Below are 26,904 nucleotides of genomic sequence, written 5' to 3'. Positions count from 1 at the left end.
TAGCCCATTCTTATTTATCTATGTGCTGTCCTGAGACTCGTTTACCTCACCTACGTACTGTCCATCCTGCTCATTCTGCATCTCAGGGCGTCTCTGCAGTCTTCTTTCTAGCATTCTCTCTGCCCCCCCAAATTCTGCGTAACTCTTGGTCATTCAGCTTTTTATTAAACTGAGTGACACTTCTTGACAATGTACAAAAAGATTATTCCACAACAACCCTGTCTCAAAAAAAAAAAAAAAAATGTAGATGGCATTCCTGAAGAACAATGCCTGAGGTTGTTCTCTGGCCTCCATCCATGGTACTGGTATGAATACATGAATACACATACAAACATGAGGCAGGGAAGGGAGAGAGAGAGAGAGACAAAGACAGAGACACGAGAAAGGGGCAGAGATATCTCACAGGCTGGTCTACATGAAGGTCTGTCTTTTAGAAGGGGGTAAGGTGGGAGAGAGCTGATATACTCAGGGAAGAAGAGGTGGGAAGAGTTAAAGTTCAAGGGCTCAGTAGGTAAGAGCGTCTACTGTTCTTCCAGAGGAGAAGAGTTCAGTTTCCAGCCCCCACCCACATCAGGCAGTTCTCAACCTCATATAATTCTATATCCTCATATAACCCTCTGAGGACACCTGCACACATGGGGGCATACATACAGAGAGAAACACATATGCATAAATAAATCTTTTTAAAAAAAACATGAAAAACAAATAAAAACTAGGCCAGGCAGGGTGGCTGGGGAAAGAGACTCCCATGAGTTAGATGCCAGCCTGGGTTACACAGAAAGACAGCCACAACACAAAGCCTGGTTTCTCTTACTTGTTATTCATTGTCCAGGTACCACTCATCCCACATTTGCTTTTCCTAGAAGATCTGGCTTTGAGTAAACACATCCATTCTATTACAATACTCTCCCAGAACCAGTGACAGGCTAGCTATCTCAATTAATACAGTTTTAGGATTAGTCTTCATAGCTTAGGGGCCATTTTCAAGTTTGGAGTCATTTTATCAGGCTGGTGTGCTTTTGATGACATTACATTTAGTTTGTTGATTTTTTAGCACTGCATTGGTATGTCAAATGGCTTTGGGGAGACTAGATAATTTCACAGTATTTAACCATCCAATCACAGGATAGGGTATGTCTCCCTAACTCTCTCGAACTTTCTTTGACATCTCTCAGAGTTCTACAATTTTATTTCTAAACACCTTACCCATGCTTTGTTAGATTCCCCCCCCCTTAGATAGCTCATATCTTTACTTTATTTAATTATTTATTAAAATTGTACTTATTTTAAAAGTTAGGTGTGTATGTGTGGCTGCATGAGTTTCTGTGAAAAGAGCTAGTCAGGGATATAAAGACTTTGAAGCTATCTAACAATATGATTAAAGAGAGTGGAAGGGTAACAGGCATGCATTCTGTATTCAGGAAATCAGGGGGAGTGAGTTTGGCTGACAGGAATCCAGGGAAAGATAAGGCTGGAGAGGATAGTGGGAGTCACCCAGCACCATCAGGTACCTGTCAATCACTGGAGCTGGCAGAGCAGAGTTACCCTGACTTCCCGCCTCTGCTCATGTGTCCCACATGCCCTGTGCTGAAGTGTGTTGGGAACTGTGCCGACAGAGAACATCCTGACTAAGACTTCCATCTATTTCTCTGCCTTCCCTTCAGGAAATCACACTTCATTCACATCTAACTTCCACTCTTCCCAAGCCACAGTTCCTCTGGCTGCCTGTGAAGCCTAGCTCCTTCCTCACCTCCCCCACCTACTCAATTCCCTCAGTGTGTGGGCATGCAGGAGCCAAATGATGCTAAGAATGAAGGAAGCACGTTGAGAGTCCGGCTCACCTGTTCTGCAGCCCTGCCTCTGACCATCTGGGTATCTTAGCACGCCTGTGTCCTCATCTGTAAATGAGAGTTCCCCAGTTGCTTCTCCAGGTGTGTGTGTGTGCGTGCGCGTCCGTGAGTGCGTGCTTGTGTGTGTGTGGTTGTAAACTTCATGTTGTTGGTGACCTGATTCTGGGGAAGTGGGGTGGGCACTGTCTCTGTAGAGGACACCCTCTTGTTGTGGAGTTGAGCCAGGTCAGGTCAGGTCTGTCTTCAGGTCACAAGGAAGGGGAGTGGGTCCTCTGAAGTGCAGTTGGGCACACAGCCCAGCCTTGGCAGGGGCTCTCCTCACCCACTGGGGATGCACCAGCACTGGCCACAGCCTGTTTCCTGTTTCCCTTATCTTTCCCCAACATGTGCTCTCTGGAGTGAGAAACATTGCCACTAGCTTCCTTCACTTCCCTTTACTCATTAAGACCCTTATTTTTCAGATTCCAGGCAAATCTGACTGCTGTCCCAGAACCCACTACGGAGTGTGATTTTTCAGCCCCTCAGCTCCAATGGCCGCATTTCTGGATTTAGATGGAAAAGTTCTCAGTTGGCTCCTCTCTGCTCACCAGCTTATCTACCCCTACTCTTGCCCTCGTCCTCTTTGAGTTCAAATTCTGCTTTTAGTTCCCAAGTAGTGTGACCTGCCTGTTCCCTCATTTGTCCTGTCTGTAAAGTGAGGATAATGACCTTGCCTTCCCCAGAGGAAGTGAGCATAGGGCTGCACTAGAAATCAGCATACATTAAACAGTCAAGAATGTCAGAGTCATGTGCTCAGAAGTGTATGGATCAAAATCTTTTTGATGGACCTGTGAGAGAGAGAGAGAGAGAGAGAACAGAGACAGAGAGACAGAGAGGAGAGACAGACAGACAGAGACAGAGAAAGGGGGGAGAGAGAGAGGGAGAGAGAGCTGGAAAAGTGTTTGCCTTTCAAGCATGAGATACCGAGTTCAACCCCAGCATCCATATAAAAATGTCACAGCATTGGGAGCAAAAGCAGCAGGGTTTTCCAAGCCAATGAGAGGCCCTGTCTCAAAGGACTGAAGAGCAAGAGAAGGCTCAGCAAGCCAAAGTGTTTGCCAGGCAAACCTGAAGGCCTGCATTTGATCACCATATGCTACAGTGGACATACAGAACCAACTTTCAAAGTTGTCCTCTGACTTCCACACGTGTGTCTGCACATGCATGCACATCACACACACACACACACACACACACACTAAAAATAAATGATCTTCAAAAGAAAAAGTAAAGGAGGCTGTCTTAGGGTTTCTATGCTGTGAAGAGACACCATGACCACAGGAGAACATTTGACAGGGGCTGGCTTACAGTTTCCGAAGTTTAGCCCATTATTGTCATGGCGGGTAGCATGCAAACAGATGTGGTAATAGAGAAGGAGCTGAGGGCTCTACTTCTTGATCCACAGGCAGTAGAAGTAGTCTGTGTTCCCCACTGGGCATAGCTTGAGCATAGGAGACCACATAGCCTGCCCCTACAGTGACACACTTCCTCCAACAAGCCTACCTCCATTCCAACCACAAGCCACACCTCCCAGCAGTTCCACTCCTTTTGGGGACCATTTTCTTTCCAACTACCACAGAGGCAGGTAGTATTCCTGAGGATGACCCCTGAGGTTGTCCTTTTACATTCATGCACACATACACATATGCGTACGCACACATACACTAGTATACAAACCCCCATGCATAAACACACATACAACACACACAGATGCATTAAAAAACTTTTCAAATTAGTGTAAAAATGAAATTCCAATGATAATTTTTGCTGTGTAACCTGAGGTAAGTCATTTAACTTCTCTGAACTGGATTCTTTTAGTAAAATGCTAGTGGTCATGGTACCCACCTCATAGAACTGGTATGTATTATTTATGCAAAGACTGGACACTGCCTCTGGCTAACAATAAATGAATGTTAGCAATCAAAATTATTGTAGCCAGGGCTCTGGTGTGTAAGGATGGTGCTTGGCAAATACCTATTGCTGCTACCAACTCGGTCTATGACAGATCTTGGCTTAGTGAGACAGTCCTCTGTGTATCTCTTCAGCTGAACCCCAGATGCTTACATCAAAGGCAGGGGAAATCTTGGGGACATGAGAGGGGAGAGGAACCCCTCATCCAGTTACCGGTTGAAGCATCTTAGCAACAGTAAGCAAGAGCTGTGGTGCAGTCAACAGCTGCTTAAGGCCTTTCTCCCTTCCCAGCTATAAACCTGCAATTTTCTAGAAATCTCACCAGAAACCCTATTTACAGGGAAGGACCAGGGACTAAACCCCCTGTGCAACACTCATGGCTCCTGGCTTTACTTTATCAGATTCTAATTTGTCAGAAGACCTCCAAAGCCAGTATAATCTCACCTGGGGGGAACTACAGAGATGGCTCTGCAGTTAGGACCTGGGTTTGGTTCCCAGAATCCTCGCAGTGGCTTACAACCCAGGGGGTCCAGTGCCCTCTTTCAGCCTCTGAAGGTTCCCCGGCAGCCACACAGTGTATATACATACATGCAGGCAAATGTTCACATGCATAAAATAATAAATAAAATGTTTAAAAGAGGAGCCTTCAGCAACTTCAAATCATTTATTTATTTAATGTGTGTGTATGTGTGGTGCTTGTGTGTTTTAACTCAGGCTGTGTGAAAGGACCGATACCAGCTGAGCTGACCATTTATCAGCCTTTTGAGCTGTAACTTGAGAACCACTAAAATGGTGTATATGCAGTTAACACTAAGGTCCTCTGATTGTGAGTGTCCTTTGCAGAGCCCAGAGCCACCCTCCTCTATTTTCCTTTCTGCTGCTCTCTATTGGAGAAGCCCATGCCTGTTGTGTCTTCCTTTCTTCCAAGGGCCTCTCTTTTTCCTAATCCTCACATTTAGCCTACCTTAAGATCGATTAATCTCTGTTTCATCACAGATCTGCCTGTCCTGAACCTCTTTTCAGTGCCAAAGTCATGAAGCCTCCATCCCTCACCACTGACACCAGTACTCCATCTCAAACTGCATGTGAACAATGGTTGCAGTGTGGAGTTCATTTCCTTCAATCCCAAAACACTTTCCCAGGCCACAAAGGACGAAAAGTCAAAGCAAAGAGACACACGAGCTCATTAGGAATCGGCAAAAAGTTAAGCCAGATTGAGCACCACCGTTTTACACCCCCCACCTGCTGCTACCAAGGGCTGGCAAGGATGTGAGCCGGGGAACTACACACTGCTGGGAATGCAAATTAGCACACATCTTTGTAAAAGATTTTGGCAGTATCTACCCAAATTGAAAGGCACGTACCCTGTGACTCAGCAAGTCCACGCCCAGGTGTGCAGCTACACAAACTCTCCCATCTAGACACAAGGAATCATAAACATGAATGCACATGCCAGTACTGCTCATAACATACAAATAACAAACATAAATGTCAGGAGGGGGGAGATGGCTCAGTCAAAAACCTGCTTGCCTTTCAATCATGGGGACCTGAGTTCGGGTCCCCAGCACCCATATAAAAAGCCCAGCCTGGCATGTTGCACCTGTAACCCCATCACTGGAGACACAAAGACAGGAGGAGTCATGGGCTTGCTGGCCAGCCAGTCAGTAAGTTCCAGGTTTAGGGAGAGACCCTGTCTCAAAAGATAAGATGAAAGGCTAGGGAAATAGTGCAGTGGTTAAAATGCACAACTCCAGAGCCCGGGTAAATGAAGGTGGGCATTCTAGCCTCTGAAGATGGAGACAGGACTCCCCAGAGCAAGCTGGCCAGTGAGACTAGCTTTATTCAAGTTCTGGGGGTTGGGGAGGAGATTAATTAAAGTCAATGGAGAAAAGGGGCCTGCATACCAGAGTCCGTCTGGTATGCACTCTGTCAAGTGTGTTAACCTGCTGAGCCAGCTCACTGACCTCAAACTCTATGTGACTGAGTGATGATGGAAGCATGACCAAAGAATATCACTGACATCAGCCTTGGGCTTCTGCATACATGTTCACATACATGCTTCCTTTCACATGCATATGTACCTACATACATGTGAGCTGAATGCACATATGCACACATACAAACACATGAAAAGAAGAAGGGAAAAGAAGGAGATAGAGAGCAATTAAGGGAGACACCTAACCATCTACCTTTGGCCTCCACATGTATGTGCATGTACATATAAATATATACATATGAACAAGCACAGAAAAGTAATGTCTAATATCAGATGATGAAGAAACAGTGATATACTCTTTTCAGGTTTATTTGTTTGACTTTATGTGTGTAAATGTTTGCCTGCATGTGTGTCTTTGCATCTTGTACATGCCTGGTGCTTTCAGAGGTCAGAAAAGGGTGTTGAATTTCCTGGAACTGAAGTTACAGACTGTGAGCATAGTTAAATCTGCAAACTGCTGTGTAGGTGCTGGGAATCAGGCCTGGGTCACCTGGAAGAGCGGGCAGTACTCTTAACTGCTGAGTCAGCTTTCCAGCCCCCCCAGTGGAGTATACCCTTAAAACGGAATGTGGTAAAGCTGTAACAATGACTGTACAACACAATTGACACAACAATTGAATGAAGCAGATTGAAAAGGACTAATGCATGCTAGTGTTATTTCCACAGAGTAGAAGATACCACCGTATCATTTAAGATGCATGCATATATATGACATAAATATTCAGAAATACAAAGAAATGGAAAAATGGTCAAATTTCGTTTTCATTTGATATTACAAATTCAGGGGTTAATACAGGGAAGAGAGCTACAAGTGAGAATGAGTGAATGTCGTTTTAGTTATTTAGAATATAATGCTATGAACATGAAGTAATAGTTCTTCAAATGCAAGACGATCTTCTTTTAAACATTCAAGACGTTGAGATTGGCCACGATTTAAATCACTCCATTTTGAAGCCCCTGGGTCTTCAGTTCAGAGCAAGATGGTGAGCTGTAAAATCTGCAAGAACAGAGAGGTAAGCATGAGAGTGCCTACAGAAACAGAATGGGAGCCTACACATAACCATGGTTTCTCCCAGATTCCACTGTGACACCGGGGAGGAGATCAGATAAAAAGTTCAAGTTCCTCTTTTGGCCTTTGACCCAATCCTGTTCTGCCGGGGCAATCTTGAGCCACAGACAGCCTCCAGACATTCTCCTGTTCATTCAAACAGACAAATAGATACATGGTTAGGAAACATGAGGCTGGACTTGTAAATGCATTACTTGGGCCGCTGTGCATTTTAAAATGAGAACACATGGGATATGCTACCTGTATTTGGTCCACAAATCCTACTGCACTGTCAGTATCACCCTGTTCTCCACCCTTTCCCACACCATGGATTATTCTAGTATAGGGATGTACCTCAACCTATTACTTAAAATTCTTGTTTTTAATTAAACAGGAAATATATGATCATATTCTAGACATAAAATCGACCATTTAAAGCAATTATATTTATAATGGGGAAAACCCTTTGCAAAATAGTGGTAACTTTTTCCCCACAAGATCTCCCATTCCTATCAGTGTCTTTCTTTGTGTCTCTGTCTCCCTTTCCCTCCATCCCTCTCTTCCTCTTCTTCCCTCTCCCCTCCCCTCCCTGGAAATAAATTGTTCCACCTAATACATATCTGTCCAGATTCATTTGCTTCCATACAGAGACAGGTGTGCTTGGTTAGTATGTGGCTGATAGATGAACAAATGGTTCTAAGCTGCTTATCGTGGTCTATAATTTACTCCTAGAGATGTGTACAAATCATGACACCCTCACTCTGTCATTTGTCTAGTGGATGCTTATGTGTAATTGCATCAATGGACCAGCACAGAGCAAAATGGACAGACAGCTTCCATTCCCATGGTGCTTGCACTGTGGTGGAAAATTCAGACAACTATGGAAATAAGTAATACAACTTCTAGTGGTTCTAAGAAATATGAAAATTAAGTGGGGATTTTGAAGGGAAGCATTTTATTTTTGTTTTTACTTCTGAGTAGTATTTCACCATAGGGACTTTCCTAATTTGGGGGACTGACTTTAAATGGATCTACTTGCTTCCCAAAATAATATCTGCATTTCATACTGCTGTCCAAACCCTTCATTGAAACATACCCACACATCAATCAACACATGAATGGATTTTTTAAAATGTGGCTTATAAGCAAAATAGAATTCTATTTAACTAAAGGGGGGAATGAAATTGTAATATTTACAAGAAAACAAATGGAACTTCAGGTCATCTTTTTTTCTTTATTTTATGTGCATTGCTCTCTTTGCCTGCATTTCTGTGTGAAGGTGAAAGACCTTAAGAGTTATAGACAGTTGTGAGCTGCCATGTGGGTGCTGAGGATTGAACCTAGGTCCTCTGGGAGAAAAGGCAAAGCTCTTAACCACTGAGCCATTACTCCAGCCCCTTCAGGTCATCTTGTTAAGTGAAAGTACTGCATGTTTTATCTCATATGTAGAATCTGTGTGTGCGCGCGCACGCGCACGTGCGGCATGAGCATACACAAAACTTATAAAGGGGATGAAAGAGATGGGCAATGGAGGGGGAGAAGAGAGAGGAAGGCAAGGAGATGAGGGAGGACAGTAGAGGAGGACATCTAAGAACAAAGTATAATGACACACACATAGTATATGTATGTGTGTGTATATATATGTATGTATGTATATATGAAAAATGCCATAATGAAATTCATTGCTGTGCATGCTAACTTACAAAATGCTTAAAAGGTCAGGCACAGAGGCTCGTGTCTTTAATCCCAGTCCTCAGGAGGTAGGGGCAGCTGGATCTCTGTGAGTTCAAAGCCAGTCTGATACAGATATTGAGATTTTGTTAGAAGAAGAAGATGCACAAACTAAAAACACCCTTATATAAATGAACACATATTTCAGGAAATATTGCTTACTGAGAATGATGCACCAAATTTCTTCATAACAAAGAAAAAAAACAAAATACAAAATACCAAAAACTATGCTAATTGTGATGTCATTGTCCATTAAATGACTATGACCTGTTTGATGCTGAGCTTTGTCTGGATCCTTCGTAACTCTCTATTACAAATAATGAACTCCTATATACTCACTCGGTTCTGTGACTGTTGCTGAGAGCCAAGCCCCGAGTGTGTAATACTTAAACTTCTGATAAAATATAGACAGTTATTCTGGAAAGCTAAATTCCAATCCTGGATCCGCTGTCATCACGGCGTACAAACTTAGGGCAAGTCCCACCATCTCTTCGGACCTCAGTTTCCCCATCAGTAACCTAATGATCTCTATATTCCTGGAGTCAGCAACAACGAAAGCAGACGCCCCACCCCCTGACTCAGCGGCAGCCGGACTTCTCACCAAGCCCTTCTCCCCCTTTTCCGTTCTTCCTCAAGCCTCGGAAGCAAGCAGCGGGAGGAGAAGGGAACAGGCAGGTCTAGGCAAGCGGGCCAAGGCTGGGAGGGGCCGAGGCGAGCCGGCCCCCTAGTAGGAAATGAGGTAGATAGAAGTAACACTTTAAAAGCTTGACTCCCTCTTCCTCCAGGCATTCCTGGTCTCTTTCCATCCTCGGCTCAGCTCCCGCCCCTCCCGGGCAGCTTCCCGTCTCTTTCCTAATCTGCAGCCTGCGGAGCCCGAGTCTGCCCCGGACCAGGTGGGACCAAGAACTTCTACTCCAGGATGTTGACGAAATTGCTGTCGCTGCTGCTGCTGCTGCTGCCTGGCTGCGCCTTTTGTAACCAGGAAGACTCAGATGGTAAGTTAGGGACGCGGCTCCTGCCTGGGGATGTTCTGGGGACTTGGTGTATTTGGAAACTTTGACAAGATTGTCGGATAGCTAAACCCGCCGCACGGGTGTCTACAGCTGCTAGGATCGCTCTACCGTGCACGCTGGGTCCTGGACATTGGTTTATGTTCCAAAGAGAAGGCGAAGAAGTTCAGTTACCTCTCAGGAGGCTGGTGGAAGGGACCTGTCGAGAGTGAGAATGAGGATAGAGACAGAGCAGAGTGTCAGACAGAAGAGAGTCAGCGAGGAGTTGAGATGGAGAGAAAGGGAAAACATTAGGAGAACTGAGACAAGTTTGGGGATTGAGATGGGGAGGTGGAGAAAGAGGAGAAAGGCTAGAGAAACGCTAGTGAGGTGGGACAGGGGACAGAGAAGAGCCCAGGGCTGGAAGGAGCCAGCTGCTGGAAGCTCTTAAACAGAAAAAGAGCCATAGAGCTACGCCAGACACTACCGTCGCCGCCGCCCCCATAGGTCAGTCTCCCTCCCTGAGAAGCAGTATTCAGAATGCTATCGCACTGATCTTACAGGGGAGAAAGCTGGGCCACAAAACAGATAAGGGATAGCATTAAGGTTGCTCACACCAGCATATCACAGAAAGCAACTTCTCAAATGCAACAGGGGCTGGGGTGACTTACAATGTCATACTCATTCAGCCCTTGTCCTGGCTCCAATACTGCCAAGGCCCTTTTCGGGGTACTGAAAGCAGGGCTGACCAAACCCAGTTTAACAGCCAGGAGGGGCCTGGTGTGTGTGGACACTAACACTAGGAATCCCATGAAATCTGTGCTGATGCAACACACTTTGCCCAGACCCAGGTGAAAAGGGGGACGGGGGATGAGACAGTGCTCCAAGGAGAAGGCGACGGAGCTGAATCTCGGAACACAGATAGAAATTTGCCAGGCAGAACAAGGACAGCAGAGCAACCCTGATGAGCTCTGCATGCAGTGGCCAAAAGTCAGCATGAGGAACTCCAAGCCATTTGAAAAAACTGAACACAGAAAATACAGCTGGGGCCAGATCACTTGTTGTGGATCCCAAACTCTAAGATCTGTCCTGTGGACGGGTGTCCTATGGGGAAGCAATCTATTCCAGACAAAAACGGGTAGGCTTCAGCTACCTGTGTTCAAATCTTGGCTTGCTTCACCATGTTAGCCTCAGATTCCCATACACACGGGGTTAATAATAGTAGCTACTGTGTTAAGGCATTAGGAGGAAGGCATACATAAGATAATAATGTGTGTAAAACAGCGCCCAAGGCATAACAAGCACTTAATGGATATTAGCTATTATTATTTGGAAGGGGTAGGGTATGGCACTGGAGGGCTTTAAGGGTTTTGGGTCAAGTGGAGATGCAGTAAGAAGGGATGTAACTGAGCCCAGTGTGGTGGCACATGCATGCTTTAATCCCAGCACAGGGGGGGCAGAGACAGGAGGATCCCTGAGTTGGAGGCCAGCCTGATCTACAGAACCAGCTCCAGTATAGCCCAGGCTACACAATGAGATCCTGTTTCGAAAAACAAAACAAAAGGGTGAAATTGAGAAATGAGTCACGGTGGTACCCAAGCCTCGATGGCAGTGTCCCAGGAGAAAGGGAACTGGAGCTGGAATTGGGGTTTTATCATAGGCCGGAGTGAGATAAGCTGGACATGTGAGGGAGGAGGCAAAGGCACAGAGGGATGCCTTTTTCCAACTGCAGGTCTCAGTTTCCTCGTCTGTAAAGCGAAGATAATAATCCCTGTCCTCTCCTGGCAGGGTTGTTGTGAGCATCAAATAGGAGGGCAGGTGGGAGAGCGCTTTATATGATTGTTGAAATGGGCAGCAGGCCTCTGGGTAAGGGGTTATTATCTCTAGCTGTCAGCCACCCCTTCCCTGGCTGGAGATCCTGACGCCGCACTGACTCTTCCCCCAGGCTCTCAAAGCCTGCGTATGCTCCAGATCTCCTACTTCCGAGACCCCGATCACGTGAGACATCAGGGCAACGCCTCGCTGGGGAAAATCCTGACACACACACTGGAGGGCCCAAGCAACAATGTTACCATCCTCCAGCTGCAACCCTGGCAGGATCCCGAGAGCTGGAAGCACACAGAGCAGGGCCTGCAGCTCTACCTGTCCCAGTTCCACTCCCTGGTGCAGCTGGTGTATCGCGAGCGCAAGAGCAGCGTAGTCTGTGAGTGGGGTGCTGGGTCGGGGCTGCCAGGAGCCCTGGAGATTGAGAGGGTCTGAGGGGGCTTGTGGCGGAGCTAGGGTGCTAAGGCTAAGGTTCTAAACAGCAGGATCTTTGTGAGTGGGAGGGGAAGATGGGCGTGGTCTGTGGAGTGGGGCTTCCCTGAAGAGCCCTGGCCCTTGGAGATTGTTCTGTGGGGCCTGGAGAAGAGCAGTGCTCCTAATTGTAAGAAACCTCTATCTGATGAGAAAGGGGGGAGGGGGAAGAGGGAGAGGGAGGGAGGGATGGAAGGAGGGAAGGAGATCTCCTAGCCCTGGATCCTCTCTGACCCCCAAAGTTTCAATGACTACTCTGCCAACTCCTTTCCCTCATACTCCGCTACACTTTGCTTCATACAGCGAAGCACTTTGCCCTCTTCTCATCGATGTTGATGGTCCCACCCACAGCTCCCTCGTAGCCCCAACTCCTCTCCAAGACTCCACTGATTTATTTAATTTATTGGTCTGGGAAACCACCGCTCCGCTCCCCTTCACATCCCTTCTCTGCTCCTTTCTCTTCATGGTCTCACTTTTTCTTCGTGGTTCCTGGGGCCTTTTTAGATGGGCTGCAACAATCAAACCTCAGCACTTTCCAGTCAGGCTTTTGTGTCCTCAAGCCCCCAATCCCATCTTCCGTCCATGTCCCCTTTGCTCCGGGTGGACATCCCCCACACCTGGCACCTTCTCAAGCAAGTACAAGACTGAGCCCCCCTCCCTTCTCTCTCTAGTTCCTCTCACAATCACTTGCTCCCTGGGCTGTGAGCTACCGGCCAAGCAGTCTACTGAGAGTTCTGAAGCCCCGAGCTCTGAAGCCCACGTCTTCTTCGATGTGGCTGTGAATGGGAGCTCCTTTGTAAGCTTCCAGCCAAAGACTGCCTTGTGGGTGACTGGCTCCCAGGAGCCCTCCGAAGCTCTCACCTTCACCCTGAAGCAGCTTAATGCCTACAATCGGACTCGGTATGAACTGCAGGAATTTCTTCAGGACACCTGTGTGAAGTATGTGGAGAACCACATCACTACACAAAACATGAAAGGTATGAGGGGGTTTGGGCCCTGCCTGTGTGTTGGGACAGGGGGCAGCTTCTAGGCAAGTGGATGGACCTGAAGTATCCCTTGTGCAACGAAAGGAGGGGTTTGGAGACTGGGAGAGGGTACATGACCATGGCTTAAGTCACTGGGTGAAGTATAGATGCCTTGGGGTTCAAGCCAAACTTGGGACTCCTTGGGATTATTCTCTTAAACTCAGTCTCTGCCTGTTCTGCAGGGAGCCAAACAGGCCGCTCTTACACTTCACTGGTCCTGGGCATCCTGATGGGCAGTTTCATAATTGCTGGTGTGGCCGTGGGCATCTTCCTGTGCACGGGTGGACGGCGCTGCTAATTATTCTCAAGTCCTCTCAGAGAAAGGGCTGGACTGATGAGGGCTGGTAAGGGAAGGTCACAGCTCTTAGGAAGCCAAACAGACTGTCTCCCCCAGTGGACCACCCAATCTCAGGAGGTTTAGCGCAACAACTCACTTTTTCTCCTGCAGCTGCCAACCAGTTTGAGGAAGGGATGCAAAGAGGGTTTGTAGACAAAGCACTTGAGAGCAACGTGCATGCCTTGTTTAACTGGTCTGAGAAGCAGCAGTGTTTGCTTATCTGTGGAGATCAGACGATAGACTTGGGGTGTCTGTGACCCACTTGCAAAGGCAGATTCATTGGAGGCGTATCACAACATCTAACTAAATAAAATGAGTTGCCTGTAACCAAAATAAACATTTGGTGTGTCCAGTTTGGGATGGGACACTGGTTTGAAAGAACCAGAGAAATGTCACAATTGTTAAGATCAAACAATATGGGAGAACAGGTAATAATTAATTAAATATCTTATTTATGTAAAAGGTGTAATTATTTCCTGTATTTTATTAAAACGTCTGAAAAAAATAACCTATACCCTTTGTTCTATTTCCTCATCTGTCAGTCACACAGTAAGCAGTGGTGTAACCTCTCTATGAAGTAGTCAAAGATCATGATCTGTCACTGTCACCATCATCCTCCATAATGTGTGCTTCATTTGACTCTGTGAGCTGGAAACTCTCTTCTGAGACACTGTAATTCATAAAACTATTCTGGGACTCTTTTCAACCTCCTTTCACCTTGGAGATGCTGTCCTCTTCCTCCTACTTCTTTTTTCTATGCACTGAATTCCAGAGCTTCACATGGTTTCTGTGAAGCAACAAGCATGTGTTTGGAGCTGGATAGATGACTCAGTAGTTAAGAGACAGTACTCTTAACTTACAGTAGACAGGGTTGGATTACCAGCACCCAGGATGGCAGCACTCACAACTGCCTGTAACTTCAGGTCCAGGGAGTCTGGTCTGGTGCCCTCTTCTGGCCTCCTGGAGCACTGGCCACACACACACACACACACACACACACACACACACACACGTTTTTTTTTAATTTTCAAGAACATATGTATTTATTTTTCTATTAACTTATTTGAGACAGGGTTTCTCTGTGTAACCTTGGCTGTCCTGGAACTCACTGTGTAGACCAGGCTGGCCTCAAACTTGCAGAGATCCACCTGCCTCTCCCACCACACAGAGTGCTAGGATTAAAGGTATGTGCCACCCCTTACCCTTTCTGAGAAGTGGATGGGGAGTGGAGTGGGGGGAGCAGGAGAAGGGGGACTGGGATTGCTATGTAAAAAAAAAAAAAAAAAAAAAAAAAGGTATGTGCCACCACCACTCAGCTTTAGGAACATTTTAAAATCAGATTTCAGTTTTACATCTTGGAGTCAGGCATTTAACTTCTCCAAATCTTTCTTCCTTAAAGGGATAATAAAATACACAAAAAGGACACAACAAAATTTCTACTTCAAACAGACATTATGGGTATCAGGTAAACTAATCCAAGTAAGATAATACATGTATCATGAGTATAGCAATGGCTACCGCTCCAAATACCACATTTGCACTAATTGTTTCCCAAGGGACCAACTCCAAGGCTTCACAAAGATTAGGCAGGCTCCTGACACTGAACAGCAGTTCCAACCCTGCACTCACTTCTGTTTTGTTTTAGACAGGATCTCACTGTGTAGGCCAGGCTGGCCTTGAACCCATGATCCTCCTCCCTCAGCCCCGGACGCTGTGGATTATAAGCATGCCTATTGCACCCAGCTTCCTTTGAACATGGTTTCTACCTTAATATCTTGAGGATATTCAAAGTCAATGTAGGAGAATTCAATTTTATTACCTTTTCCCCTCCCTTTTCTCTCCTGTTATTTAATATGTGTTAATAGGTAAAAGAAATACATTCACATGGATCCTTGTAGAAACCTCAGTGGTAAGCTTTATTTACTTACTTTTCTTTATTCACACCTATAATGTGCAAAATCTATAGGGTCCATTCTCTCCTTCCTGCCCTTCCTCTTTCTCTGTGGGAAGCTCAGAAACATGCTGCTGAGTTCATCCTCAGGGAGAGGCATGCTGCTGAGTTTATCCTCAGGGAGGGGCCTGCTGCCCACCTCAGGGAGTACAGCTAACAGGGGTCCTTAGCCACTTCAGTTCCCAGCGACCACCTCAGCTGCAGAGAACAGTCCAGCACAAGGGCATGCCTGTCCTGTGACTGTCCTCCCCCTGTGACTGGCACAGCAGAGGTATGGACACCCAGCTGTGCCCAATTACTCCAGAGCTCCCTGCCAGGTTGTCTGGGCCTGTATGAGGTCTACAAAACACTTTAACTTTTTACTCAACTCGATCCTGCTTCCTCCTCCAGTAAACATCCTGCATCTCCAACTCTCTCTCAGCATCTGCTTCCAGAAAACTCAAAACTCAGTACACATGGATGTGTGCCGCTCCCTCATTCTGTGTTTCCCCACCTCGCCAGCCCTCCCCGTTCTTCCCAAACTGAGAAACGTCCATAGTCTGTTTTGAATAGACCATGCCAATAGCTTCTTCCGAAACACTCCCTTGTCTGTAATTTTTTTTGGTTCTAATTCATCTTATACATGGCAATTTAAAAAGGGGGGGAGAGGCAAATTTGAAAAGTCTGTGTCATTTCTATTCTTCTTGAACAGGGCGCATGCGCGCACACGTGCACACACACACACACACACACACAGCCCACATGCTCAGAACTGTCTACCAGACATTGGTGAGGATGGTCCAGTTGTGGCATCCTTAACTAGATCGCTCTTGTGTGCGGTGCCAGTGGTCTCTCGCTCTATTTTCTGAGCTTGACTCCCTATGGTCATTATTAGTTTACTTATTCATCCGATGAATGTCCATACACAGATTTGATGCTGTGAGCATTGGAAGAGACAAAGCAATTAGGTATCATTACTTTCTCAAGGAAGAAATGACACAGGAATGAGCACCCCACACGGCAGATGTCCTAAGGGACATAGGTTAGAGGAAGCAACCAACAATTGTGATTTATAGTTCTGGCACTGTTTATACGCTGTGCGGTGAAGTCTCCTGAGATGACAACAGGTAAAGGTGCCAGCTGAGATCCATTTTGAAACCCACACAGTAGGCGGAAGGAGAAAACCCAACCACTCCACCAAGCTGTCCTTTGGCTCCCACACATGCTCCCTGGCCCACCCACACTCTCACACATACATTGTCCATACACAATAATAGTAAATTTTGTAAAACTTTCAAAAACTGCGTAATGCCCTTCTTAGGAAACATGCTACCAACAATAGAGTGGGAGAACAGGATTTGAAGCCGTGCCCTTGAGTTCTGACATTTATGCTTCCTTTCATCTAGAACTGAGGGCATCAGGGCAATTTCTAGGGGAGTGCATGCATATCCACAACACACACACACACACACAGAGAGAGAATTTAAAATAAATCCTTAAAAGGAAGAGTGGCCAGAGGGCTTTACTGGGAGTGGACACTCATACCTTTAATCCCAGCATTCAGGAGGTTCCTGCACATGCTCTGTGAGTTCAAGTCTAGCCTGCTCTACATAGCAAGTCCCAAGCCAGCTACAGCTGCACAGTAACACCCTATCTGGGGGTTGGGGGGGGATAGAGCAGAGGATCTGAGCAATCACGTCTCACAAAAATGTACACACACCCACACCCCAGTGGCTCACAAGCTCATGAAAAACACTTGGCATCATGACTTATTGAGGAAAGGCTGATCAAATCTATGTAGTGTAACTTACTACAAGTGTAAAGTAGATGGCGTTGGTAAGAATGTGGAAAGATTGGAGACCACATACCTTCCTGGCAATAACAGAAAATATTAGAGCCAACTTTAAAATTCTGTTTGAGGCTCAGATGAGGGTGTGGGTGCCTTTGATCCCAGCAGAGGCAGGAGGATCCCTGTGAGTTTGAGGCCAGCCTGATCATCTACACAGCAAGTTCCAGGACAGCCAGGGATACATAGACAGTTCTTCAAAAAGGTGTATGGCCAGGCTACACATAGTAAGACCCTGTCTCAGAAAAAAAAATGTTAAATACATACTTACTATATGACTCCACAATTTCACTTTTTGTATTTACCCCAAATAATTGAAAAAAAAATGTGTCTACATAAATAGTTATAAATAAATGTCATAGCAGCATTGTTCATGTTAGCTATAAGATACACAGACTACTGCTGCTATATCTTGCTATGGGATATGCCAAGAATCATAGTTGTAGATGAGTGTGTCTTGATTCATTTTCTGATGCTGTAATAAAATCTCTGAGGCTGGGTGATTTAAAAGGAAAGAGGGTTACTTAGCTCACAGTTCAGGGGACTGGAAGTCCCAACTCCTGCAGCTTTATCCATGTGTGCATTCTCAGGTAAGGAAGGTCCTTCTGGCTGTGTTATGGCGTGGTAGATGGCATGGTACATGGCATGAGTGTGTGTCAAAGAGATCTAGGGGCGTTGGAAAGGACTGCTTCATAACTGCTCTCACAGGAACTAAACACTCTGGAACAGCCTGACTCACTCTGTGAGACTGGCATGAATCCCTTCCCCTCTACATCATAGCCAGGTCACCTCCCACCACAGCCCCACCTATTAAAGGACCCGTTCTCTTTGAATACTGTGGATATCAAAGTTAAGTTTAACACAAGTATCGGCAAATGATTACAAAAGGGTTCTCAGAGCTTTTGTGTTCCTATCCAGAAACAGAGGGTATAGTATAGGATCAGAAACCCAGAGAAGTCACCTTGGTGGCTCAGGAAGAAGGCTTGGTCCCTCACTTCCTGGAGAGAAGAGTGACTGAAAATTCAGCTGACCTCCTGAGCAGCACCAGGGCTGTGTGGCCATGGTTCAGTCACTGCTCCTCTGTGGGAAGGAGCTGTGATTTCAAAGATATAGGCCAGTTCTGACCTCTGGGCAGATTCTTAAGGGTCCTTGATGTCCCTCCATCTTCAGAGAATGACCTCAGGATGTTTGCCTTAGGTCTGAGCCCTGGCAGCCAAACTCCTGGAAGCCCAGTCGGAGTTTACATGAGAAATAAACAAATATGGAGTATAGTTAAACAGTGACTCCCTACAGTATTCTAAAAGCCTCCTTCTGGGTGGCCTGGCCTGCCGTCCCCATTCACATCCAACATGAGTGTCTTCATTGTATTCATCCTGCCAGGTAGCCTACCTCTAGGCATCTGTAGCCTGTCCTTTTTCCTTTATCCTTTCTATTTATTTATTTATTTATTTATTTATTTATTTATTTATTTAAAGACATGCTGATGGTGGTGATGCACACCTTTGATCCCAGCACTCAGGAGGCAGAGGCAGGTGGGTCTCTGTGAGTTCGAGGCCAGCCTGGTCTACAAAGCTAGTTTCAGGACAGTCAGGGCTATTACACAAAGAAACCCTGTCTTGAAAAAAACGAAAAACAAACAAACAAAAACATGTGTCTTAGTTAGGGTTTCAGTTACTGTGAAGGGACACCATGACCACCTGAACTCATATAAAGGAAAAACATTTAATTGGGGCTGCTTACAGTTTCAGAGGTTTAGTCCATTACCATCATGCTGTGACATGGTGGGAGGCAGGTAGGCATGATGCTGGAGAAGGAGCTGAGAGTCCTACATCTTGACCCCACAGGAATAGGAAGTGATCTGAGACACTGGGCATGGCTTGAACATATGTGAGACCTCAAAGCCCGCCTCCACACCTCCACACCGCCTCTAACAAAGCCACACTTCCCAACAGCGCTGCTCCCTATCAGCCTATGGGGGCCAGTTACAGTCAAATTACCACAGCAGGGTTTCACTATGTACCTCTGACTGGCCTGTCACTTGCTTTGACTATGCTGGCCTCAACCTCAGATATTCGCCTGCCTTTGGCTCCTGAGTGCTGGGATCAAAGGTGTACCACCACCACCATGTTCCAGTTCATTGCACTGTTGGTGGGATCTATTTTATTAAACACCCTACTAATTGCTAGCGGGGAGAGAAGAAATGGGTAAAACAGGATCCCTGTTTAGGCACTTCTAATCTAGAGAGAGAATACACAAAATGACAACAAAGATGCAAAATTATTTTAGCTGCCTTCCCAGAAGAATCCCAGGAGGTCACACAGGCCATAGGCCTCATCAGGGCTTGAAATAAAGCAATTTCCACAGGGAAAGAAGGGGAAGTCATTGCTTTCCTCTTAGTCCAAGATCTCTGTTCATCTCTGTCTTGCACAAGAAAAGAGTTCAGTACACATTTGCCGAATGAATGAATAATGAGTGGATTCTAAACTGATGTAACAACACCCAGGAAGAGAGAACAAGAGGTTCAGAAAGATGGCTTGGTGAGCATACACCCACATGCAAGTGTGAGGGCCTGAGTTCAAATCCTCAGGACCCATGTAAAGCTAGGCACAACAGCGTGCATCTGGAATTCCAGTGCCCCTACAGGAAGATTGGGGAGGGGGGGTTGTGTGGAGAAAGGAGAATCTTCAGAAACATGTGGGCCAGCTAACCTGGTGTACTACACAGCAGCAAAAACAACAACAAAACAAGCAAACAAAAACCAGACAGTGTTTCACACAAGAACCAATACCAGGGATAGCTCTCTGGCATCTACTGTAGCAGCACAGCACATGCACAACAATATTCACAGACATACACACATCATACACATAGGAGGAGGGGGAGGGAGGGGAAGAGGAAGAAGAGGAGAAGGAGGAGGGAGGGGAGGAGGGAGGGGAGGGAGGGGAGGAGGGAGGGGAGGAGGGGAGGGAGAGGATAGTTCTCGATACAGTGGTGAGGTCTCGTATGGTTTCAGTGATCCAGACTGTGGTTCAGAGTAGAGTGGGAAGTAAAAGGAGATTAAGAATGCTTAGGGGTCAGACTAAATCTCACAGGTGACAGTTAATGACTTCTTCCTCTAGACAATAATACCTTTATTCATCTTTGTAGCCATAGTACCTGGGAGAGAGCCAGAGATTTAGACAATAAACAACAGATGAGTCAGTGAACTGAAAACTTTTGAGAAAGAAATTATTCCTCCTGATCAATATTAGTCCTCCCTTATTTTATTTTACTTTATTTGAGACAGCATCTCACTATGTATTCCTTGCTGTTCTGAAAACCGATGTGCAGCCCAGGCTGGCCTTGAACTCATGGAGATCCGCCTGTCTCTGCTTCCTGAGTGCTGGGATTGAAGGCGTGCCCCACCACACCCAGCTAACTCCTCACTTGTATATATAATTTCATAGTCACAGAAATACTTTTCTTTCAGTATCTCATTTAATATTTGATACACCCAACAAGTTTGTGAGGACTGAAGGACGGGACGGGTCTTACCCTCATTTCCTGCAGTCACTGTCACTCTCAGAAGGTCTTCATGGCCAGTGTCAAGGAGTCAAAACGCCACTTCCTTTGGTCTCTTCTTGCATGGCTGACACGCTGTCTGCCTGCCGTGCGATCCCGTGCCGATGCCAGGCCTCCCGGAAGTAGCTTCACTCTTCTCCGTTTGCTGTACTCAGGATTTCTACATGTCCCCAAATAGATGAAACTTATGGATGGGGGACATTTCACCTCCCCGGAAACCTGAGAAGAGGGTCCTCACATTCCATGTAGCACGGATTCTTAGTAAATTTTTAAACATGTCTGGGTTTTGCAACCTTTTCCCAGAAATACAAAACCCTTTATTTCCTCATCTCTCATATTTCAATATGTATGTTCCTCTCCGAAAAACAAAAGTTCTACATTTTTTTTTTTGTTGTTGTTGTTTCTTAATTTCCTAAAATCTACCCCTTGGTGTCTTATTCTATGTACTTGCAAGTGAGTCAGTTTGGGGATTTCACATGGCTTGTAGCACTTCACAGACTGGACAGTGGGGCTTGGGGGCGGGGGGGGGGGGGAAGGATTAGAAGTTAATCTAGTGTCATTTTCTGACAGAGCTAGTCAGTAATGCAGCTGGCTGCTTCAAATGACTAAATGTAGGCAACACTTCAAGTTCTGGAGCTGCAGCTGCATCCCCACATATTTCTAGAGACAGTCATTCGGCTTAGAAATCTGCTGCAGGCTTGACACCCTTCAGCCCTCAGCGGACAGAGAGGGCTCCTCACTGACTGCATTTCAGCACCTCCTGAATTCATCACTCTGCTTTTCAGAGCTATTTATGGAAGCAGGGTGGGTGGTGCCTACCTTTAATCCCAGCACTCATGCAGAAGGCAAAGGTTCCAAGATCACTGTGAGTTCAAAGCCAGCTTGGGTTACATAGCAACTTCCAAACCAGCAGGGCTAAACAATGAGGAGACCCTGTCTCAAAAAAGAAAGAAAAAGAAATATCCTTTTCATTTCAAGCATGTGATATTTTACTTCATATCTTTTGATTCTGAAGGAAAAAGATAAGTGTGTCTTCTTTTAAAAAATGTATTTTTCTCTATTAAATATATATATATATATATATATATATATATATATATATATATATATATATATATATGGAGGGTGGGTGTCTCTGTGTAGCTTTAGAGCCTGTCCTGTAGTCTCTCTGTAGACCAGGCTGGCCTTGAACTCACTGAGATCTATCTGCCTTCCCCTGCCTCCTGAGTGCTGGGATTAAATGTGTGTACCACCGACACCTGGTTTCAATATTTTCTTTTTAAAGAATAAAAGTGAAAACAAATCAAGGAGGAAAATTAAAAATTCCTAGAATCAAGTGACAATAAAAAACACCTCAGCAGAGCCTTTGGGGTGCAGCTAAGATGGCTCTAAGGGGGCATCTAAAGCTGTGACTGCTTACGCCAAACCACTGAAGAGCTCTCAGGGGAATTATATGACGATCCTAAAGCTCTCCGAAAAAATGAGAACAAGTCGAAACCAAGAGCAGTCGATGACAAGCAATAATAAAGATTAGGGTGACAATTATTAAATAAAAGAGCAATCATAGCATTAATCAAGTAAAGAAAAACGAAATCAGGGCATTTGCAGGGAAATGCAAATGTAAATCATTATGCTGAGTGAAATAAATCAGATTCAAAACTACAAACACTTCATGGTTCTCTCATATGCAGAACCTAGGTGTGTGAGTGTGTGGGTGTGTGAGCATGTGCATGGGAGTGTGGTGTACCAGAGAGAACTAAAAAGAGGGACCATGAGAGAATGAGGAGGCTGGAGAAGCAGCTCAGTGGTTAAGAGCTTGTGTCCTTTCTTGCAGAGAGCAGGAGTTGGTTCCCGGCACACACACACTGGCTGACAACTCCAGTTCTAGAGGATCATACGCCCTCTCCTGGCCTCTACTGGCACTGCACCACACTGTACATCCAGGCAAAACACCCATGCACATAAAATAAAAAAGTCCAAGTTTTTAAAAGAGGGGAGGGGGAATGGGAAGGTAATGAAGTGCACGTGTCTAGGAAGCAGAAGGGAAGGACAATTGGAAGGAGGAAGGAGACCAGTAAGAGGGACAAGGGACTGCACCGGGGAAGAGGAACAAATCCGAACAAAGGATAATGAATGACACAGAGTATGGAAAATGCCACAGTCCAGCCCATCGCTTTGTGTGCCAACTTTAAAAGTTGTTTTTCTAAAAAAGGGCCAAAACTTCCATTATGTCAAGTGAAGGAAGCCAAGTCCCCAAGTTCTACACTGCGTCATTCCTTGTCATACTGGGGAAGTTAGAGCTACGGAGGCCAGAGTGTGGCCAAGGCATAAGGCAAGAGGGAGGCTTGGACTCCAGTGCTAGGGGAGAGCGATCCTGTCTACATTTGTTGTGGCGGTCACATGGTCCTAACACTTTTGTCAGTCCTGCACTGCATTCTCCAAACAGAGACTTCCACTCAATATAAGTTAACAGGAAAGCAACCTCTCCTGGGTGCTGCCGGTGGAGGATTATTTTTTACTACAATTTTAGGACTGCCTTCGTCACTGTTAGCTAGTTCTTTCCTCACCTCCCACAGGACATGAAATCTCATCCGTTGGCATTTTCCCGTCTGCTCTGGTTACCCCTTCTCTCTGGGGACAGTCCAGCTCCTGCTCCATTGGGAATGATGATAAAACATACTTTGCCATTAGCACTTCGCTCAGGATGTCGGGCTAACTGGTAATCGCAGGGTGGTGGTGCGCAGACCTTAGTGTGAGGAAGGAAAGGGAAAGGCAGACCTACAGAGTACACAGGCCAAGGAAGGACACTGGAGGCTGTCACAGAAGTGGGCAGTGTCCAACAGGGAGGAACTTGTGACAAAAACACTCTGGATTGATCTCACAGCTTGGCTTCTGGCTGGCTCTGGGTGTAGGCCAGTCTCCTTCTGAGCTTAAAATTTCCACTCTTGCTAATCTGTCCAGTCCCTGCTCACAAAAGGGGCTCATAGCCCTCTAGCTCACATCCTGTCCTAATGGACGCTACTGACACCCAGCTCGGCATCCACTTTACAGCTGTGAGTCTCATCTGACCCAAGGGAAGGAGGATTATCCTTCCTTTCCATAGGGGTAGAGAGGCCCAGGAAGGTTACAAGATTGTCCAAAGTCACCCTTTGAAGACTATGGTCTAAACAACTTCCATTGCTTATGCTCTGCTGCCCCCTACTGGAATAATCGCATATACATTAAATTATACCAAGTATTCACCTATGTGCTAGAAGCAATTCAGAAGTGGTCTGGGCCCATGGAAAAGACGGACTCACATAAATGACTTAGTTACAGTTAGATGAGCTCTGTGAAGTACAAGGTATAGGGCATGGAATAGGGAGTGTAGCCTTACAATAAAGAAGTTCAGGGGATCTCGCATGAAGTGGAGTCCATAGAAAGAAATTATTGGCTGACAACCGGGGGTGGGGACTAAGGAGTTATCAAGGGTGCTGCTCAGGGCTCAGGGATGAACAGGGAAGGTGGAATACTGTCACTAAGGTCACAGTGCTTAAAAGGAGACGGGACAGCAGGGCGGTGATGGTGCTCGCCTTAATCCCAGCACGCGGGAAGCAGAGGCAGGGGGATCTCTGTGTGTTCAGAGTCCAGCCTGGTCTACAGAGTGAGTTCCAGGACAGCGAGGGCTACAAAAGAAACTTTGTCTTGGGGGAAAAAAACAGAGATGAGATTTGATCAAGTACAGTGGTTTGGCTTTGTTGAAGTTTGGGAATTTCACAAGGAAAGGAAAGCAAAGGAACAGTGTCTGGGCTGTGTGATCTGTGCTGTAGAATGAGATGATATACACTAGAACCAGGGGGAACAGAACTTGGGAGCTGTTGGGTGTGCAGAGAGAAAGCAGATGGTATTTGAAACGGTGGCAGTGGATGGGCACACAGAATAGGAACCCCGAGAAACCTCTGCATTTACATTGAAGAGATTAAAACCAGTGTTGGAGAGCCAGAGGGAGGTCCCAGAGGGCCAAGGGGGAACATGTGGTCAACAGCTTAACAAAATGGTGTGGGGCCGGCGGGATGGCTCAGCAGCTGCAGGTGCTTGCTGCCAAACCTGAGGACCTGAGGTTCAACCCACGAGGTAGAAGGAGAGACCTGACTTCCACAAGGTGTTCTCTGACCTGCAACTCATGCTATGGTATGTTCACATGCATAGTTAAATAATTAAATGTTTTCAAGTGTAGAAGAGCCAGTTTGGGGCAGGGGGGGTTCAAGGACAGCAAGACACAATGAAGTTCTTTCTTCACAGGCACTTAAGGGTCTGGGTCTAGACAGCATCATGAGCTTATGGGCTCTGCATTCACACAGGGCCCCACGCCATTTAAATGCTCTGCTCTGACCATTTGAAATTCTTAGCATTGAACTCATTTTGTAGTCAACAATGGCCACCTTCTGATCCTCCTGCCTCTCCCTCCCAAGTGCTAGGATTACATTACAGGGGTATGTTTTAATTTGTTTTTTCTCTTTTTTAGTTTTTCGAGACAGGGTTTCTCTGTGTAACCACTATGGCTATCCTGAAACTTGCATTGTTTGCTTTGCAGATCAGGCTGGCCTGGAACTCATGGAGAGCCACCTGCCTCTTTCTCCCAAGTGCTGGGATTAAAGGTGTGTGTCCCCAACGCTCAGTCAGAGGTATGTTTTAACAAGTGGCTCTGAGTTCTCATTTTGCATTGGGGCTTGTAAATCATGTACCAGGCCCTGAAAGGAGGCAAATGCAAGGCAGAGAGAGACCCAGGCATGATGGCACGTGCCTGTAACGGAGAATTGCAAGTCTGAGAGTCTGTCTCAAAAACAAAAACCAAAACTTGTCCTATTTGTATTTTTTTTCCATTAATTGAGAATATATGCCTAAGTGAGCCAGTCAGTTACTAGTCTGGGCTAACTGAGACCCTATTTCAAAAAGAAGGAAAGGAGGGAGGAAGGAAGGAATTCACGAACTAAGAACACACAACGGGAACTGGAGAGATGGCTCAGTGGTTAAGAGCATTGGCAGCTCTTCCAGAGGACCTGACTTTGAGTACAGTACCCACCTGGTGGCTCACAGTCATCTTTAACCCTACTTCCAGATGGATTGATGCCCCCTTTTGGTCCCCTCAGGCCCTGTACACACGTGGTGCACATTCATTAAATGAAGGCACATAAAATGAAAACAGATCAATTTTTTTCTTTTTAGTTGACAGTGAAAGTTCTGCCTGTCTCCCTGTCCTCTAGCTGCCAGATCCCTGGCAGGAGGCCATTACAGCCGTCAGTTCCAGAAGCACCTTCCCATGTTTTACATACAAACAATCACAGAAACCACGGTGTCTTGGCACCGGTGCACACTGCGGTGTGCTACACTTAGGACTCTGCCTGTGGTTTTCTTCCTTTCAGTATTACACTTCAGCACAAGCAGCAGCTGCAGGCCATGCTGCCTGCACCCAGGAGGCTGAGGCAGGAGGATAAAACATGCGAGTCCACCCTGGGCTGCTGTTAGAGTTTGCTCTCTATCCCTGTGATGAATACCATGCCTTAAAGCATGCTCCTGGGAGGGAAAGAGTTCATTTGGCCTGCAGTTCTGATTACAGTCAATCATTAAGGCAGGAGCTGATGTAGAAATCATGGATGGCTGCTGCTGACTGGCTCGATCCTCATGGCGTGCTCAGTTTTGCTTTATGGTGCCACTCAGGACAGCCAGCCCAGGGATGGCACTGCCCCCCCCCCCAGTGCACTGGCCGCCCCACATCCATCATTAATCCTGAAAACGCCCTGCAGGTTTGCCTTCAGACCAATCTGATGGAGACATTTTCTCTCACCCAGGGGTTAACCAGGCCCTGCCTTGCTTAGCTTCTAAGATCACACAGCCGTTCAGAGTGGTACAGCTGTAGACTGGAGATGTTTCCACAACTTAGGTTTCTATTTCCCAGAGAACTCCAGCTTGTGTCCAGTTGACAAAAACCAACCAATAAGCTGCATAGTAAGACCTTGTTTAAAAAATACTAATGCTACCTTAAAAAAAAAATTCCTAATTAACCAAGTACTTCCTCTTATTAAAATGGGCACACAGAGCCCATTGTGTGTGCTCTGCCTTGGTGATGGTTTTCAGGGGAAAACGTCAGCAGGAATTACCTCCAAACCACTTGGGGCTACATCTGCAAACAGAGATGGGGGACTGAAATGGGTGGGGCTCTTCTAGGCCCTGGGTGGTTAAGCCTTTCTTTTTCCCCATGCTTTTGTCCACCGTGATTTGTCAATGAAAAGTTCAGTCGTTCAGTGATTGATGTGTGTTACATGGAAACTGGTTTTTAAAATCATTATGTTTGTACATCCTCATCTGA

At 46.1% G+C, this 26,904-nt stretch overlaps 1 protein-coding gene across 1 annotated transcript; it reads left to right on the top strand.

The window, feature by feature from the left end:
• The first annotated feature begins 9,348 nt into the window (after positions 1-9,348).
• On the top strand, positions 9,349-13,560 carry LOC127225092 (endothelial protein C receptor). The gene is made up of 4 exons (XM_051188354.1): positions 9,349-9,570; positions 11,510-11,767; positions 12,531-12,836; positions 13,067-13,560. Exons 1-4 carry the CDS (start codon positions 9,495-9,497, stop codon positions 13,180-13,182), a joined length of 756 nt encoding a protein of 251 aa, XP_051044311.1. The 5' UTR covers positions 9,349-9,494; the 3' UTR covers positions 13,183-13,560.
• The last annotated feature ends 13,344 nt before the right edge of the window (positions 13,561-26,904 follow it).

Source organism: Phodopus roborovskii, unplaced genomic scaffold (assembly GCF_943737965.1).
Source record: "Phodopus roborovskii unplaced genomic scaffold, PHOROB, whole genome shotgun sequence".
Lineage (NCBI taxonomy): Eukaryota > Metazoa > Chordata > Mammalia > Rodentia > Cricetidae > Phodopus > Phodopus roborovskii.
This window is presented reverse-complemented; position numbering and strand designations above follow the sequence as displayed.

Excerpts from the sequence above, each read along its gene's own strand:
- LOC127225092 (XM_051188354.1), top strand. The coding sequence starts at position 9,495 with ATGTTGACGAAATTGCTGTCGCTGCTGCTGCTGCTGCTGCCTGGCTGC. Across the intron at positions 11,768-12,530 it reads GCGCAAGAGCAGCGTAGTCT|TTCCTCTCACAATCACTTGC; the intron begins GTGAGTGGGGTG and ends TTCTCTCTCTAG. Across the intron at positions 12,837-13,066 it reads CACTACACAAAACATGAAAG|GGAGCCAAACAGGCCGCTCT; the intron begins GTATGAGGGGGT and ends CCTGTTCTGCAG.